The 19,920-nt window shown below is 38.1% G+C and overlaps 1 protein-coding gene across 3 annotated transcripts in view; it reads right to left on the bottom strand.

Moving 5' to 3' along the window:
* Positions 1-896: 896 nt before the first annotated feature.
* Positions 897-19,920, bottom strand: part of PRDM5 (PR/SET domain 5) — a 209,513-nt gene continuing 190,489 nt past the window's right edge. For 2 of the 3 annotated variants that reach the window (XM_030863957.2, XM_030863958.2), the window contains 2 exons: positions 17,478-17,582; positions 897-3,651 (listed from right to left, as the gene is read on the bottom strand). In XM_030863957.2, coding sequence (XP_030719817.1) covers positions 3,487-3,651; positions 17,478-17,582 — 270 coding nt within the window. In that variant the 3' untranslated portion in view covers positions 897-3,486. The remainder of the gene's footprint in view (positions 3,652-17,477; positions 17,583-19,920) is intronic. The other variant, XR_009563928.1, reaches the window with a different exon arrangement.

The following is a 19,920-nucleotide window of genomic DNA, read 5'->3' as shown; positions in this document are numbered from 1 at the left end:
CTTTTATTAGTAGTAATGTTGCTTTTCACACGGTGTTTACGTTTGACCAAGAATCAGATGAGAATTAAAGACAGTGTTCTCTCCTGTGGCCCTGAAATCAACTCGGCTTAACTGTAGAGATACTTTCCAGATCTAGAAATGCTTAGAAATAAACTATAAAACAGGAGGTCTGGGAGTAATGGAAATTATGTTTTCTTCATCAAAAACAACTTTAAAATGTTCATTTGGATTTTACGATAGAACTCTGCTAGTTACAGTCCTGTAGTAAAAGACAATGCTAACACCAACTGTGGTAGTGATTATATAGCTTACAGACATAATAAAATAAAAGTGCTATTGAAGTTCTGCTATATTCACAAATACTGCATTTATATATGTACATGCAAATAAACCTCATCATTAATGATAAAATCTTAGGGTTTTAAATAGACACATTTCCTCCTACCTACCCATCTCCATATATTCACAACCCCAAGATGAGTTTTCACAAGCAACATTTAGATTTGTGAAGGAAAAAATGAATATTTCCAGTACCTATCCTTTTTTCCTCCCTCCCTTTCAGCTTTGGGAGAGGCAGCAGCACATAAAATTGAATGCAAAACCTAAGGTTATAAGACCTTCTGTGATCCATATTCACACTTATCCAATGAGTTGGCTGCCAAATAGGTCAGAAGAGTTTTGAACAAAGTAATGTATTTGCATATAAGCATTTCATAAAAGTGATCCTCTGCATACACACACACACACACACCCCGGATATAGAAAATGTTTCTTAGAAGTAGCATTTTAACTATCCTGTGTAAACCCAAGAATGAATCACCAATGAATACGTTTATGCTGCAACTGTTAATCACGATTAATCAACAAAGTGTTCGGTAGAGCCAACAACTACCTCCCCTGACCAAAAAAAAAAAAAAAAAAAAAGGGAATGGAAAAAAAAATAATAGAAGCCAGTGATTGTAAAGCAAAAAGAAATTCTAGATATACAAATATCTTGAATGTTAATATACAAAGATATAAAAGCATATCTGAACCTACCTGTATTATTGAATACCTTTCAAAATTACTTAGGCCTGACTTCAGGGTAAGAGTTTGGCCTTTTCCCAGGATAGTACAGGAGCCATAACCTTCTACAGCAGAAAAGAAGAGAAAGATACTTCCAAGTGAGTACCTGCACTCCAGCTTGCCTCTAAGTCTTTCCCTCTATGATTGTCTCATTCATGCTCTTAATTTCTCAATTAAACCAAATCACTTCTTATCTTTTTGTTATTGCTAAGTGATTTAATACTTCCAGGATACAAATACTAATATATCTGAAATGCTTATAAATAATCAATCATCTTTTGGATAAAAGGTGACAGCACGCAAAGAGTCTTTTAAGGACCTGTTTTGGTTTCAGTGCTTTCAAAAGAAAGGGTGATGTACCAGTAGGTCTCTCCACACCATTTTCTAAAGTTTCGCTTGACTACAAACCTTGAGCCTGATCAGGTCCAGCACCTCATCGTCATCAGATCACTCCGCAGCATGGACATGACATGGTTTTGAGGGTAATTTCCTCAGCAGCCCTGTAAATTGTGAGTCACTGAGATTATACAAAATTGGTATTTGGCTTCCTTTCAAGTTTCACATTCATCACATAATCGGGCTATGAAGCATCCCATACAGAGAAGGCGGCATCCAAAGCAATGAGCAGATCGTGTTTAAATAATACACACTACTAAATTTTACAGCTGTCCTTTTATATTCAAATGATATTAAGCACACTGTCATGTTAAATTGAAAACACTTTAGATCTAAAAATATACTACTGAAACAAATGACACAGTGAGAAGAAACAAGACCAAAATCTATGTGTATAAAATACAGTCTATGATTTCAGAACAGATGCTACATATAGCCATACTTATTAGATATCTTCTAAATTATCATCTGGGCATTTATATCTTTTAAAATTGTCTCTGGCGAGTCTCAAATTTAGTATTTTCACAGAGTTTAAAACATCTATAACGAATCTTTATGTTTCTTTTTAAAACTGCAACTGAGCATAAATATAATTCTAAAACAAGATTCCTGACTTCAAAGAACTGTCTTCAGGTAACCTTTCTCCAGAAATCAGTAAAACTAAAAAACTTCCTTAAAATTATACTTCCTCTCTCTTCTGAATGGTCTCCAAATAGGAAAGTTCATGAATTGGGCTTCATTTTAATTTTTTTCTGGTTTTTGGATTCTTCTACACTGCTTTGACAACACTATTACATTTTATCTTCTCTTCTCCCAAAACAAGCTGTTCATTGTATGTTGCTCTCAAGTATTTAATTGAAATATAACCTAAAGGAAGAAATTATGCTTCTTGCTTCAATTCCCCTTAAGCATCAGTGATAATTTCAATCATAACAATTGCCAGGTTTATGTTTTTTATTCTGGATTCCTAATTATATAGGATTGAGAGTAATTCAGAAGTGTTTCAGAATCATCTACTGCCAAGATTCTGAAAAATGTCTTTTGTGAAACAGAATGTTAATGCTCTGAGGACTCTGTTATGTCTGCACTAATATGTTCTGCGCACTTTGATGAAATGAGAGGGTAAAGGTCCAGGTGTATCATGACTAATATTGTAATACACCTACTGTCCTGTTACCCTGTCAGTCAACAGATAATGAGAACCTATTTTGTTTCCATTTTTCGTTATATATATTTATATATTGTTAATTTCTAAAGCTCGCTAGTATAAATTCAGGAGGATCAGCCTGATAAATATTTAAGTGTTATGGTCATTTTTTGTGTTGATCTTATCTAGACCATGAATGTCAGCATATGACTGATGAGAGGAAATAATGTTTCCTGAGAATTGTCTAAAATGCACAACATTTCAATCAATGTTTCAGTCCTTAAATACCTCTTTATTTTAAACTGATCTGTTATAAGGAGCTATTTATTAACTAAGATCAACTTTTGGCCTGTTTTAGCAAGTTTCATCCCGTTATCATGCTTGAGACTTTGCAAACTCTTGCCCCTTATCCTTTATCTGCAGTGAAATATCTTGGAAATCTTAATCTCTTTCTGGCTAAACTAGTAATAACCAGTTGCAATAACCAGCATCACAAATGCACACACACACACACACACACACACACACACAAGGATAACAATAAAATAAAAAATGCCTAATACGGAGCATGTTAATAAACTTCACTATAGAGAGATGGCCAAGCAGAGCCATGGCTCCTTTTTCCACTTTTATAAGACACAACACAAGTAGTATTTTGGGAGGCTACAAAGTTATTTTTTTCCATTTGTACCACTTCTTGACAGAAGTAGGATTTTTTTTTTTTTGCATATGTATCTACAGACTCTAAAGGTAGGCAAATAAGAACTATGAGACCAGTGAATTACTTTTCGCTACTTCTGCTATGCTAATCAGCTGAGAGAAATCTGGGTTTCGTATTAGGAGCCCTTCTGAATGGCTTAATTCCTTTACAGCTACCATTAGCTGTCAGCCTCTCCGTGGATATTGTCCATGTGCACTTTGAGGTAGTCATTCCTTGTAAACTTCTTATGGCAAAACTGGCATTCTGCCAGTGGACGATTAGGATTATGAGTCATCTTGTGTCGGATCAGCATTTTCTTCAGGCTAAAAGCCAAGTCACAAACCTAGAAAAGACCCAAAGATACCAATCACATTATATTGAAAAACCTGAAGATACACCAAGTTATCACTTACACAAAATACAATATGCAAATTCCTATTATCAAGTATATACTGACAGGCTTAAGAACAAGAGTGCTCTGGAAATAAATGGAACTTAACATCCAAGGTAAAAGGTAAAGAAAATTAATTATAGTTCCAAGAGTTGTTTGCATTTAATGTGTGTCCTCTGCATCCCAACCACTCTCCCTTCCCCCAGCTACTATATTTTTAAACATCTCTAAAGACACAACTCCCTGGAAACAGTATCTTTCTCCCCATAATTCAGTGTATTAACAATTTCACGTTAAACCTCTTAAACAAAATGCCTTGATCTAGAGGGCATCTTTTTAGTATATGGCATAAATAGCACAAGACATGTCTCACCAGTGATCCCTTCAATCTGGACCCATGTGTGAAGTAAAAGGTTAACACTGCTTTAAGCATCCTAAGCAGAAGTTCGTTATCCACTAGTCCAGTTCTTTATTTCCAATTAAAAATACTTCACATTTTCTTCATGTAAGCTCTGCGACATTGCCACCTGACTCAACAGACATTAAACAGCCCAATAATTTAAAATATTAAATTAACCCAGAAGATGTGAGGCATAGTTATTCAAAAGTAAAAATGAAATGGAATTCTTTTATAATACCAAATTTTCATTCAAAGTTTGCTGTTATTCACAAAAATTCCACGATAAAATAAAATACTTAAATAATGTGAAAATTCCCTGAAAAACATAGTGAATATAATGGGAGAGGTAAAGCCTTGTAAAAATACTGGAAAGAAAGCTGAGGTTCTGAATGAGGTGAAGCATGTGAAAATACAAAAGCAAATAAAAAATTCACTCTCTCTTTATGAGAGAAGCAGGATTTTACATGCTCAGCAACAAGAAACACAGAAGGGCAAGCCCCCAGTTTGGTGACGAGAGGGAGTAATCCAATAATAATGTATTTTGAATTACACATTAGTAGCATAGTGTGACATAAAATAAGTTTTAGAGTTTGCTACGGACTGAATGTTTGTGTCCCCTCAAAATTCATGACGTAAAGCCCTAATCCTTAATGTGATGGTGTTTGAGGTGCAGCCACTGTGAGATAATTAGGGTTAGATGAGCTCATGAGGATGGAGTGATGGGATTAATGCCCTTAAAAAAACGGGAAGAGACACAGATTCTCTCTCTCTCTCTGCATGCACACACCAAGGAAGGCCATGTGAGGCATAACCAGGAAGAAGGCCCTCACTAAAGACCCAACTACTCTGGCACCCTGACCTCAGATCCATGAAGGCAGAGAATCTTCATATATTTTATTCACTCATATATCCTAAGGGATAAGACAGTGCCTATAGAGTAGCACTAAATAAGTATTTGTTGAATTAACTAACCAAGTTTCAACCTGATTCTATCACTTCCTAAGGAAGTTTAAATGAACAAACCATGCCTTTTAACTTCAGTTCCCTCACCTATAAGATGATCGCAATGATCATTATCTCACAGAATTAATACTAAGATTAAATGAGGTAATCTATGCAAATGGATGTTGTACTGAAGACACTCAATAAATGTTAGTGCCTAGTTTTTCTCTCTCATCTTCTCTGGCAAAAAGAATCATCAGCAGGTTGGAAAGAAGAGACTACAACAGCTACCACATGTGGGGTCCGAGAGAGAACACAGCTACTATAAAGAGTAGCAGCTCCCTGCAATATACAAATGATTTTAAAGCAAACAATAATTTTCCATGACAAACATAATGCTTCCAATCAATCTGAGGAAAGGACGTTCTTCTTATGAAATACCTTTGTAAACGTAAGTTTTACAATCACAATTTAAAACAGACTATATACCTTTAAAGTCACTGAAAAACAAAGCCAGGTAAGTTCATGTCATGCAGTAAAAATCGGGATAAAAAGCAAAGACCCAGGAACATGAAAGAGCATAAAATACAATGACAGACTATATAATACATGAGTTATGATAAGTGATATAAAATACTGAGTACCCTTAAAGGCTCTGAAATTAGGGTAAAATGGAAAATGCAAACACATGCTATTTTCAAGAAATGTACTTAAAACAACACACACACCCAAACATAATTTTACAAGGGGGATTGGAATGTGCCTAAGTGTAGAAAATGGTGCTGATGACAGTGCAACCGTACTGAGTAGCGCTTCCTCAAAAGCACCTTGGACGGACAGAGATTATTAGTATTTTCACAAGCCTTAAAAGAGCCAGGAGTACTACCAGTATGATAGCTCCTAGTCAAAGATGTATATATAAGATGTTCATCCCAGAATTATTTATAAAAGTGGAGTATTACAAATAACTTATTTGCCCAAAGTTAATGAGGATATTCATTTTGATATAACGAGAAGAAGAGATACTTCTCAGCTGTTAAAAAAAAGATCATACTTCAAAAAATATGTAAAAAAAGGCAAGGGAAAATGTAAAGGGAAGAAAACAGAATAAAATTAATGCACAATTTACAATACTGAAATAAAGATGGTAACTGTATCTGTATAAATAAGTATTGGAAGAAAATATCAAGAGATTAATGTTAATATTAGTTGACATCAGTTGAGAAATTTGGAATCATTTCATTTCTGTCTTTATTCCCTTCTGTATTTCCTAATTTTTCTAGAACAAAAAAGGAAACAAACTTCCAAATGTTACTTTGGAATGCAAAAAATACCGCTGGCTGAGTGAAGGTTCTACATCCTCATCTTCCATGCGTGCCTCAAGCTCACTGCCATCACACTGATACGTCAAGTGCTGTAACTCCCTGAACAGCTTCGATAGGTCACCAACCACCTCCACATGGCTAAATGGAATGGGGACTCCTGGATCCTCATTTAACATGAAGTTTCAGTATCATTTGACATACCTGGCCACTTCCCTCCTGCCTTTCATTTAGTTTCCATTAGGACCTGTTCTCCTTGTTTTCCTTCTATTTTTCTGGCCTTCCCCCCCCCCCCCCCCGGCCATTTTCCTGTACAGGCTCCTCCTCCACCCTAACCTTGAAGTCTGGATCTCAGTACCTGTTCCTTAGCCCACTTCTTCATTCATTAGGTGTTTTCTCCCCTGGCGACCTTAATCATAGTCATGCTCTTTGTTACTGTTTATATGGAGATACTCGCCAATATCTTATCTCTGATCCAAGTCCTCTCTCCTGATCTGCACAGTGGAGGATCTAAATGCCTGCTGGATAGCTCACTGGTGCTGCAAACTCAGTAAGTCTAAAGTCTAAAGAAAAAATACAACAAACTAGTGAATATGACGAAAGAAAAGCAGACTCACAGAGAACAAACTACTGGTTACCAGTGGGGAGAGGGAAGGAGAGAGGGGCAATATAGTGGTAAGGGATTAAGAGGTACAAAGTATAGGGTATAAATTAAGCTACAGGGCTTCCCTGGTGGCGCAGTGGCTGAGAGTCTGCCTGCCGATGTGGGGGACGTGGGTTTGTGCCCCGGTCCGGGAAGATCCCACATGTCGTGGAGCGGCTGGGCCCGTGAGCCATGGCCGCTGAGCCTGCGCGTCCGGAGCCTGTGCTCCGCAACGGGAGAGGCCACAACAGTGAGAGGCCCGCGTACCGCAAAAAAAAAAAAAAAAAAAGCTACAAAGATATACTATACAACACAGGAAATATCGCAAATATTTTATAATAACTACAAATGGAATATAAGCTTTAAAAATTGTGAATCACTGTATTGTACACCTGTAACTTATATAACACTGTATATCAACTATACTTCAATTAAAAAAAAGACTCTGTCTCCCAAATCTAATTCTCAAAACAAAAATGTGCCATCCATCTGACACTTGCTGGAAATCTGGCAGTCAGCCTTGATCCAATGTCTCCCTCATCCCCACCTCATTTAGTCAATTACCACTTCTTCCCTGTACACATTTCTAGAAGACGTTTAATTGTCACCATCTGTGCTGCCACAACCCGAGTGAAAACCATTACCTGCCTAGACCAGTGATTCTCCAGCAATAAGAAAACATTTCCGCATGCACCTATTATCTGTACTTTTAAATAAAATATACCAAGTGTACTAAGGTATTTCTAAATTATATTATTAGAGACAAACTTTTAAGAGAATTTGAAAAAGATGAAATAAACGTTTTTGTATTAATAATTATGACTTCATATTTTCATTAGGCAACATCTAAGATATGATATTTAGGGTCAGTCATTTTTAAGAAAAATGTAGACAAAAACATATTTCAAATGTCTTCTGGATAATTTCAGTGTTTTGGTTTACTTTTTTTCCAGATATGATGGTGTCATTTGTTTAATCTAAATTTGCTGCTGACTGGTAATATTAACTCTGTTGTTTTCTTTTTGTTGCCTTGTGTCTGTATTATTAATATTATTTTCAATCTGTAGTTTCTGTAAAGGACTCTTTTGTACAAGATTATTTTGTTTAAAAACAGATAACAGAATCCATATCTCCACTTACCTGGGAACACATAAATCGCAGTCCTTGCAAGCACGGAAAACAAACAAGTGACAACCTGCATCGCCATGGAATTGCCACTCTTCCCTCAGATCACATTTAGTACCGTACATCACAAGAAACCAGCTGTTAACAAGGGCACCAAAGTCAAGCCCCGCTATTCAATGATAATAAAGTGTAATTTCTTGTTTTAAGTTCTTTGAAGTTTAAGTTCTTTGTTTTAAAATACACAATAAGCAGGGATCACAACTGTAATCTTTCCTTCCCGTTTCCCAATGGATGTCTCCTAGGCCTCCTGGGATACGCAGCTCCTCACTCTGGAAACCAAAGCCTAGATTATTGCAATAGCCAGTGTCAGTGGTTCTCAAAGAGGTGGTACAGCTTCCCCTCCCCTCAGGAAATGTTTGGAACTAAAGGAGGTGTGTAACTGTCCTGAAGAATGGGGGTTGCTCCATGCATTTTATATAGGAGAGGAGATGCAAATTCCCTGTAATGTATGGACAATTTTACACTGTCAAAAGGACCCAGGTGATAAATACTATCTGAATCTCTCTGCATCCATCCTTATCCCCTTCTGTCCATGCTCCACCCAGCAGGTGGAGGGATTTTTAAAACCATAAATGTCATTTTACTACATAAAACTGTTCCATGGGTCCTTACTGGATCCTTACTTACTTTAAGGGAAACTCCTAAACTCTAGCCCAACTAATCAGCTATAGTGTAGGCTGTTGAAGACACCACAGCCTTCCTGCCTCAGTACTTTCTCACTTCTCTTTTTCTAGCTGCCTCCTATGCATTCCTCAGGGAGGCCTGTATGATCTTTCTGACAGAAGTCTTCTGTTAAATGCTCTCATAGTAGCCTTTACTTTTCCTTTATAACACTTACCTCGAGTGTAATTAATTATTTGTGTGCTTTTTAATGTCTCTCCTTACTAGTCCTAAGGAACAGGAAGGCAAGAGTAGTCATTCCATTAATATTTGTTGAACTAAAGAAAGAAAGAAAGGGAAAGGTAGATAGGTGATTGATAGATACAATCCCTGTGAGCAACGTAAGTAACCCAAAGGCTGTGGAGTAATTCTGGAGAAACCAAAGAAGGTGTCTTTAGAAATTATTTTCAAGTAAAAGAAACTCTAAATTGTTTTTATAAGTATAAATGAACATTTGTGATCGTACGTAAGACAGAATTAAAACTGGTTCCCTATTTTCTATTTCCCTGGCTCCTTCTCTAAACCTCACGTCAAAAGAACAATAGATACCACTCTTCAATGGCTTCCTGTTGAAATCAGATTCAAAATAAATTCCTTAATGTGGCTGAAAGGCTACCAGTTTGCTCTCCAACTTCACCTTGCACCCCCCTCTTCCTCTCTCCCCAGGCTCCAGCTCCCCCTGCCTTTTTACTTCCCCTAACACTGCATGCTCTTTCCCACTCACAAGCCTTGATTTATTCTGTTCCCTGAGCCTAGAATGCTCTTTCCCCCATGGCTACTCTTCATCTTCTAGGTTACTCAGAGTCACTTTCTCAGAGAATTCTTCCCTAACTACTCTTTCCCAGCCCACCCCATTTTTTCCTTTCCCAACCTTTTTCATAAAATGCAATGAGACATCTATTCAGGCTTATTTGTTTAAGTCTGTACTCCACAAGAATGTGAGTTCTATGAGGGCAGGGGACATGGCGTCTTGTTCACTGTTTTATTACAGTCATTTATTTCTGGCACAGGGACTAGGTTTAAGGGCTGACATCCGCTTTCACCGTGGGCCGGGAATGACCCTTGGCAATTTCTAACCATTAGCTTGTTCAGACTTCACAAACCACCCTTTTAGGTATCATCCCCATTTCACAGAAGGAAACTGACACACACACTTCTGTCTCAAGCAGGTTACCCAAGGTCACAGAATGAGGAAGTGGTTTCCAGCATTTAAACCCAGACAGTCTGGGTTCAGAGTCTATACCACCCCCCAAGGGCCAACTATTAAAAAAGTCTCTCACTTCAAACAGAGACATGTGAGCCCACTACACTTTCTTCCATTTGCCTGGCTGACACCATTTTTAAGGAATAAACATCTCTTTGAAAAAATAAAGGAGGTTCTCAGACAGTTCAGCTCACCAGTGTGTTGTGAGGGATACGAAGTTCAAGTCCATTTACATAGTCACCATGGGAAAATTACGGCAGCGGCAAGCTGGAGAAATGGAAAGGAAGTTGGGCAGGATGCCGAAGTCATTGATGACGGCTCAGAATTAAGGAGTTCGAGAAGCTCCAATAGGACATGGGATTGGAACAATCCAACAGACTGCTGAACGAGGGCCAAGGCAGAGGATTAAATGTCAGCAGAGAGTAGCTGATGTCACGGTTGTGAAACTGACTACCTAGACATTAAAAGCTGTGTTCTCATGAACTTAAATGCAGTCATTAAGAGACTTCAAACTGATGCTCTGTATAAATCAGCCAAATGTAAGGTCTTTTATAGTCATTTTAAAAATAGGGAAGAGCAAGGAGTTCCAACAGTGCAACAGAGATGCTTCCTTTTCTTTCTTTCCACATGTGATTCTCATACAACCCTTCAGCCTACTCCAACTTAGTATTAATTCACATTCCCCAAAAATGGGAAAATATTTTATTCCTTCTCTTGGCTAGAGGTAAACTGATTTTGTCTTAAGATAAAGGAAAACAGCATGTTTAATAGAAAGTCCTTGGAGATAATGTTAGAATTGTATACAGTCATCTTCAGTTAACAAATATTTATCGCATACAATGTGTCTACCACTTCAGTAAGGAGAACAGTGACAAAGAGCGCTCTGCCCTGCCTCAGTGGAGTCCACAGCGTTAGGAGAAACACTTGCAATGCCATGAACATAATGCCAAGAGAGGCACACGGGAGGGTGCGATGACTCTTCCTGGATGCACAGGGGTTACCACGTCCTAAGCTGGGGAGTGACGTTCCAGGGAGAAGGAAGGAGATGTACAAAGGCACAGAGGAGTGAACAGCAAGGCTCAGGTGGGGAACGAAAACTGTTCACTAAGGCTGAAGATGAGACACTGTTAGGGGAACAACTTGAAAAGGAAGTTAGAAGGCTGGAACCAAATCCTAGAGACCCTGATAATCATAAGAAACTGGAAGGATGTATATTCTGCAAGCGGTGGGACTTGAAGAAGAGACTGAAACTGAAGTATAATTTAGTTAGCAAGCTAGAGAGTATACAACTGGAATCAGGGAGGCCAAAACAATGTTCCACACCAAGCCAGAAATGATTTGGACATAAACTAAGACAGTGGTCATTGATGCATTTGTTCATTCCTTTAAAATATTCTTTGACTGCTTCTCATACGCCAAGCATTGTTCTAGGGCTGGGAATACAGCAATAAACAATAACGAAAAACTCTGTTGTCATGGAGCTTATAATAAATGATAAATAATTAAACAAACAAATACGTAATATTTCAGGTGGATGTAAGTACAGTGAAGGAGAAGGTGACTATGGGGTGAGGGTTAAGAAAGTAATGGAAGTAAGAGAGAAAGAAATTTGAGCCGAGAACTGACAGAAGCACAGGAACAGATCATAAAGACACCTGAGAAGGGCGTTCCAGGCTGGGGAAACGGCAAATACAAAGACCTATTCACAGGAGTGAGCTCAGTGTGTCTGAAAGAACAGCAAAGAAGCCATGTGGCTGGAGTGAGGCAGAGGGGGCGGTGAAGCCAGAGAGGCTGGGGCACAAGGGCGGGGGGTGCAGGTCACGTGGCCACTTCCAGACTCTGGTACAGCTCTGGTTTTCACTCTAAATGAGATGTACGGTCGTTGAGGGTTTGAGCCAATGAGAGTAATGTAATACATATGTAATCTACACACACATACGTAAAATCTGACTGGGGTTTTAGAAAGATCACTGTGGGTGGCCAGTTGAGGACAGATTGTAAAGAGCAAAGATGGAAGGAGGGAGATCAATTAAAAAGCGACTGTGTTGTTCCAGGAGACTAGGTTGTTAGTTGTGGAGGTGTAAGAAGTGTTCACATGTTCAACTTAACATACAAAGCCAATCAGATTTGCTACTGCACTGGATGTAGGGGGTGATAGAAAGAGAGAAGTGAAGGTGGCAATGGAAACTTAGACAAGGTGATAGGTTTGAGAAATACAGACAAGCAAAGAGGGTCAGGAATTACTGGGGCTGAAAGGAAGCTGCATGGGTTTGATCCTTGGAATCCTGATTTGGCCAGTTATAAGCAGTGAATGATAGGCAAGTCATTCAACCCCAGGGAGCCTCAATTGCTTCCTATAAGTGGAAATAACACCTACATATTTCTGGACTGTAGTGAAATCAGAGACTATATACAAACCATGGATCACTGTGTCTTTCTAACTACAGAAGCTCAACTAGATGATGCTATTGGTCATGGCTCAGGGAAAGAGAGGTGTCTGGCATGAGGCTCCGACCTTTGGCTTGGGCTATTTGGAGACAGTGGAGTTCTCAGAGAGATGGGTAGTTAAAGGAAACATGTTGAGAGCTTGAGAAGGCTGGGAGATCGTGATTTCAGTCTGAATACAGGGGAGATGTCTCACAGGCACCTCACAATACCTGTCTAGAGTTCAAAGAGAAATCTAGGCAGGGAAAGAAAGATTTGGAAGTCATCTACCATATGTGTAGTAGTTAAAGATATTTAAAGTTGAATAGGTATGGCATGCTGGGAGAGCTGCAGAGCATGGAACGACTGGGCCTAAGGTGTTAGAGTGGTGTTGATGAGTGAGGTGGCATTTGAGCGAAATTGTAAAGAACTGAAGTGGATATGTATCAGTTTCTTCTTTACAGTTTTGCTCAGATGCCACTCAAATGTCATATATATATGGTAGACAGTGGGAACGGGAGCAGAAAAAGACTTTCTAGGCAGAGGGAACAGTGTACGCAAGGTACCTGGAACAAGAGACAGATATGAAACAGTATCACTGCTTCAGGAAACTCTAAGTGTTAGTGCAAAGAAACTGCAGAATACTGACAGATAAGATTATTAAGACATAAAACAGTAAGAATGGAGAAAGACCGTAATAATTTTTCAGTCAAGTAGGAAGGCAGATTTTACCTTATAGGTTGTGAGAAGCCGTCATAGAGAAGCACATGACTGAGTTTACATTAAAAATGTCACATTTTGATATTACTACCAAACCCAAAGAAATAAAAACGATTATAAGAGAATACTATGAACTGTATGCCAACAAATTAGATAACCTAGTTGTCATGGACAAATTCCTAGAAATACACAAATTACCAAAACAGACTCAAGAAGAAACAGAAAAATTCAGAAGACCTATAACAAGTACAGAAATTGAATCAAAAAACCTCCCAACAAAGAAAAGTCCAGAACTCAATGGTTTCATTGATGAATTCTAACAAACATTTAAAGAAGAATTAACACCAATCCTCTCAAACTCTTCCCAAAAATAGAAAAGGAGGGAACACTTCCTAATTCTGTGATGCCAGCACGGCCTTGATACCAAAGCCAGACAAAGATATTACAATGAAAGAAAACTACAGACTAATACCCCTATGAATATATAGGAAAAAATCTTCAAATGAACAAACAAAAAAAAAAACAAGACAAAACAAAACAAAAAACTCTAACAGGGGGTTCCCTGGTGGCGCAGTGATCTAGAGTCCGCCTGCCGATGCAGGGGATACGGGTTCATGTCCCGGTCCGGGAAGATCCCACATGCCACGGAGCGGCTGGGCCCGTGAGCCATGGCCGCTGAGCTTGCGCGTCCGGAGCCTGTTGCTCTGCAACGGGAGAGGCCACAACAGTGAGAGGCCTGCGTACCGCAAAAAAAAAAACAAACAAAAAACCTCTAACAAGCTGAATCCAAGATCATGTTAAGAGGATTATAAGCCATGAACAAGTGGCTGTATCCCAGGACTGTAACAGTAGTTCAACATAAAAAGAAATCAAACAATGTACCACACCACATTAACAGGACAAAAGGGAAAAAATGATAATTTCAAGTGATTCAGAAAAGCATTTGACAAGATTCAAAACCCTGTCTTGATAAAAATATTCAGAGAACTAGAAGAGAACCTCCTCAACACAATAAAGGACATTCATAAAAAACTCACACCTACCATCATATTCAATGGTGAAAGACTGAAAAAATGCAAAAGAATGGAGCTCTAACTCACACACCATATACAAAAATTCAACTCAAAAAGGATCAAAGGCCTAAATGTAAGAGCTAAAACTATAAAGCTCTTAGAAAAAAATATAAGGGTAAATCTTTATGACCTCGAATTTGGCAATAGATTCTTAGATATGACACCAAATGCATGAAGAGAAGGAGAAAATGGGTAAATTAAACTTCATCAAGACTGAAAAGTTTTGTGCATCAAAGGACATTATCAAGAAAGCAAAAAGAGAACATATAGAATGAAAGAAAATATTTGCAATCATATCTGATAAGGGTCTAGTATCCAGTATCTCACACTCAACAACAGAGACAATCAACACAATTTTAAAATGGGCAAAGGACTTGAATAGACATTTCTCCAAAGCTGATACACAAATGGCTGACAAACAAGTACATGGAGAGATGTTCAACATCACTAATCCTGTGGGAAATGTAAATCAAAATGACAATGACATACCACTTCATGTCCATTAAGATGACTATAATTTTAAAAAAACAGAAAATAATAAGTGTTTACAAGGATGAGGAGAAATTGGAATCCGTGTGCATTCCTGGTGGGAATATAAAATGGTACAGCTACTGTGAAAAGCAGTATGGCAGTTCCTCAAAAAGTCAAACATAGGGCTTCCCTGGTGGCACAGTGGTTGAGAGTCCACCTGTCAATGCAGAGGATACGGGTTCGTGCCCTGGTCCGGGAAGATCCCACATGTCGTGGAGCGGCTAGGCCCGTGAGCCATGGACGCTGAGCCTGCGCGTCTGGAGCCTGTGCTCCGCCACAGGAGAGGCCACAACAGTGAGAGGCCCGCATACCACAAAAAAAAAAAAAAAAAAAAGTCAAACATAGAATCACTATATGGGCACAGCAATTCCACTCCTAGGTATATACCCAAAAGAACTGAAAACTGGTACTTAAAACTTGTATACACACGTTTGTCTCAGCACTGTTCACAACAGCCACGAGGTAGAAACAACCCAAATGTTCATCAGCTGATGAACAGATAAACTGTGTTGTATACATAAAATGGAGTATCATTCAGCCATAAAAAGTAATGGTGCACTGATACAAGCTGCAATGTAGATTATCCTTGAAAACGTTGTGCTAAGTGAAAGAAGCCAGTCACAAAAGGTCACATATTGTATGATTCATTTATATTAAATATCCAGAATAGGTAAACCTATAGAAATGAAAGCAGACTGGTGCCTGCCAGGGTCTGGGGAGAGTGAGGGGTAACTGTTTAGCGGGTATGGAACTTTATTTGGGGGTGACAAAAATGTTCTGGAATCAGAGGTGATGCCTGCACATCACCGTCAATGTACTAAAGGCCACTGAATTGTTCACTTGAAAATGGTTAATTTTATGTTATGTGAATTTCATTTCGATTTTTAAAAAGTCACCTTGGTGGGGGATTATTACATCTATAGGATGTAATAAGAAATGTAATAAGATAGGATGTAATAAGAAATAGTAAGGTGAGGGTCCAGGCTACGCATCGCTAGTGGGAATGGAAACTGAGAGTAAGGAATGGATCTGAGAACCATTTAGGAAGGAGATAGACTGGAAGTGGGGTGAGAAAGGAGGACTTCTATCTGGAATGGGTAGGTTAAGAGAATAAGATTTTGGAACAGACAGCCAGTTCCCTGACCAGGCTGCATTTCAGGGAAGTTTTGGAGGCATTAAACTTGGATCTCTCCTCAACAGACCAGTCCAGACTGCAGATAAGGCTCAGAGAGATTTGAACATCTGACAGAAGTAAATGGGATAGAAGTAGATAGAAAAAATCATGCCTGTAACATAATTTTTAAAAAATAACTTCATGGTCCAGTCTGTGTAAGGAAGCAGTCCACAAAAATATTCAGCATAAATAAAAGTCAGGTAGAGCGTGATAGAAGGAAGATGTCCATACACAGTTAATATTTAATTTCTATTTCCCATCACTTATTTGTGTAGTTGTGCAATTAAATAATCCAAAAAGTTTTGCTTTTATGAAAATGCTTCCAATAAAAGCACCAATGGATTGAACGTTCAATCCATTAAATTATGAAACTGGCTGTACCTCCAGTCCAGGATAGAGCTCTCCATGTGTACATTTCTTTCTCTACAAGTAGTTCTCTCCTTAAAGAAGTTCACTGTTGATAAAGGTATTTTTATGAGTAGGTCCACTGGGAGTACATTGTTGCCTTAAACTTACCACCAAAGTTTCATGGAAAGACAAGGAAAACATCTTATGTTTGTGAGTTTCCTTTCATATGGACTGCTTACTCCATCCTTTATCCTTTGGGATATGCCAAGGGGACTGAGTACTCAAGTTTCCCTCAACATTTAAAGAGAACTATGTACTGTGCAATTTCACAGATTACAACTTTAATGTTTCTTCTTACATTGAGCTACATTAATACTTTTTTTTTCTTTGCTATTTTTGTGTTAGAAATAAGAACAAGAAGTAAGTGCTTTCCCTAACACCTGTGTCAATTTTCTGTCAACTGTGAATCTTACACAGAACGGTGATGCTGTTCATCGATGAACCATTTTTCTCTAGATTAATCATGATCCAATTAATTTTACTGACAATGGTAGTATTTCTGTCCTTTCATTAATAATGTGAACTATGTCGATAATTCCATTTCACTTCAAATGTCATAAGCAGAAAATCTAAACAATTGGCAGTGGCGTTTTTTAAACAAAGGAGTTTATGCATGTTTTAGAAATTGTTTGGCTTTAACAAAATAAATAATATCTATAACCAGTTAAATCTCTGGTTTAACTATCATTAACCTGTCAAAGACTTGGACAGACACATGAAAGCTGTCTTGAATCATCATGTATTTATACCTTGGAAGAACAACTCAATTGCATTAAAACAGGGTACAGGCATGTCTTAAAGAAAATCAGAGTTCATTTGCTGCCAGTAAACTAGGATAAAAAACATTGCTACAACGTGGTTACATGGATTATGCAATCAAAAGGTATAAAGAGCACAAGACATTAATAGACACAGATCAGCACTGTAAAGCACACACACACACACTCTCTCTCTCTCTCCCTCTCTCTCTCTCTCTCTCTCTCTCATACATGCACAAATAGATGCATGGATACACCCCCACACACATACATATCTCCTGTTACCGGAGGTTACTGGAGGACACGAGGGAAAGAAAAGGGAAGCCAAACTCACATCACACTGAAAAGGCTTTTCTCCGGTGTGCGTCCTCTTGTGCTCATCCAGGCCTCGCTTCTGGCTGAAGGCCTTGCTGCAGTCTGAGCACTTGTATGGTTTCTCCTGCAGTCAGTGAAAAGAGACCATGAATTTGAGTGAATGCAGAGCCCTCCTTTTGAAGGTGTACGTGGGAGGGTGTTTTATCTAGTTCTGCAAGGTGCTGGCAGCACATTCATAGTGGTGTCATGAATTATTTTAAATTTTCAGGGGAAAACAGGAGTACTCAAAATCTCTTGGGCAGTCTTAAAACTACCAGGTGGTTCACAGTTCCAACACTAGATTGCACAACATTTCTTTCGATGCAGTCCTATCTGTGCAAAGGGAGATTCTGCATGATTGCTGTGATCTAACTACTTACTGAAATGAACTTACGTTTTCTTTTGGTTTCGGAGTGCATGCCACAAAGGTTTCGTGGAGCAAGACAGTTTGGGACCCCTGGTTTACATGGTGCAAACTGTTCACTGTCTCAAAGGGATTCCTGGGAATGAAAGCTCAGAACCAAATGTTCAACAGGTTTTGGGGGTAAATTTAAGAAGTTAGAACTCAACTGTGCTTTAAGTATTTTCATTTCCTTTTTTTTTTTAACATCGTTATTGGAGTATAATTGCTTTACAATGGTGTGTTAGTTTCTGCTTTATAACAAAGTGAATCAGCTATACATATACATATATCCCTATACCTCCTCCCTCTTGTGTCTCCCTCCCACTCTCCCTATGCCACCCCTCTAGGTGGTCACAAAGCACCAAGCTGATCTTCCTGTGCTATGCGGCTGCTTCCCACTAGCTATCTATTTTACATTTGGTAGTGTATATATGTCCATGCCACTCTCTCACTTCGTCCCAGCTTCCCCTTCCTCCTCCCCGTGTCCTCAAGTCCATTCTCTACCTCTGCGTCTTTATTCCTGTCCTGCCCCTAGGTTCTTCAGAACCTTTTTTTTTTTTTTTTTAGATTCCATATATATGTGTTAGCATTTCTATCGTCCAATCTTCTTTCCTAGGTAGGAGATGTTCTTTTATAAAATCGAAATTACTTTTTAAAATGAGGCATTTTTTTACAGCTGGTCATAGACTCTTAAGGAAAAGAAATATATCCATAGACAAAGGAAAAAATGATCCACATTCCTTAGCCATCTTTGATACCAGGAACTTACATCACCATCTTTTTAGCTTGGAATAAATTGCAAAATAAATTAATTAACATTGTTTCATCAAAACAGCAGGCCACTAATTACTAAATAGTGCACTGATAAACAGATTTGTTTAAAGTAAAATTGCAGTGTTTTTTCAAATATAGCTTCAAAAATACTGTTATAGACACTTTTTGAATTGAGGTAGTGTGTATATATGTTTTATATTTCATGTTAACGTAGACAAGTTCTATTTATATTTTCTCCTTGGTATTTAAAAGACATTATGAAAATTTTCAGACCTACAAAACGGTATGTAAACAATCGCACACACACGTGTACCCATCGGCCAGCTTAAGACATGGAACATTCTTGTGAACATGAGCGCCGGTTCATTCATTCTTAGTGACTATAGTATTACATTCAATGGCTACATTCTCCAGTGATGGATAGTTAAGTTTTTCCCAAGTTTTCACTCTTACAAATAATGTTGTTCTGAATATTCTTGTAAATGTACACTTGAACACAGATGAGCATAATTCCCTACGGCATGTATATCTAGAAGTGGAACTGCACCTTCAACTTTTCTAGGAATGGCCAAGTAGCTCTACAAAGTGAATAAACCATTTTACACTCCAATATCCAGTATATCCTTATAATTTTATCACTGTAGTTTACAAATTTTGAAACTCTCATTAGGTACATGGTGAGTATATGTAAGTTTAAAACTATTCTACTCCTGGAAAATAGGACCTTTTATCATTTTGAAATGACCTTCTTCTTCTGTAATCATCCTTTTTACCTTAAAATTAATTTGGTATTAATATAGCTATAAAAGCTTTTTAAAATTAGTATCTGCTGGAGTTTGGGAGACTTGTTGAGATGTTGGTCAAAGGGTACAAATTTGCAGTTAGAAGATGAGTGAGTTCTGGAGATCTAATGCACGGCATTGTGAATATAGTCAACTGCACTGTAGTATGCAGTTGCTAAAAGTTGCTAAAAGCCTAGATCCTAAATGTTCTCACTGCAAAAAAAGAAATGATGATAACATGACATGATGAAGGTGTTAGCTGACACTATGATGTAATCATACTATAATATACAAATGTATCAAATCAACAGGTTGCATGCCTTAAACTTATACAATGTTATATGTCAACTATATCTCAGTTTAAAAAAAGAGGCAAAAAATAAAATTAGGATTTGCCTGTTATATTCATCTTTTTACTTTCAAACAGTCTATATATCCTTAGGTATGATAAGCGTCTGTTGTAA

This window comes from Globicephala melas, chromosome 5 (genome assembly GCF_963455315.2).
Source record: "Globicephala melas chromosome 5, mGloMel1.2, whole genome shotgun sequence".
NCBI classification, from domain to species: Eukaryota; Metazoa; Chordata; class Mammalia; order Artiodactyla; family Delphinidae; genus Globicephala; species Globicephala melas.
The sequence above is the reverse complement of the archived record's forward strand: the minus strand, read 5'-3'. Positions and strand labels throughout refer to the sequence as shown.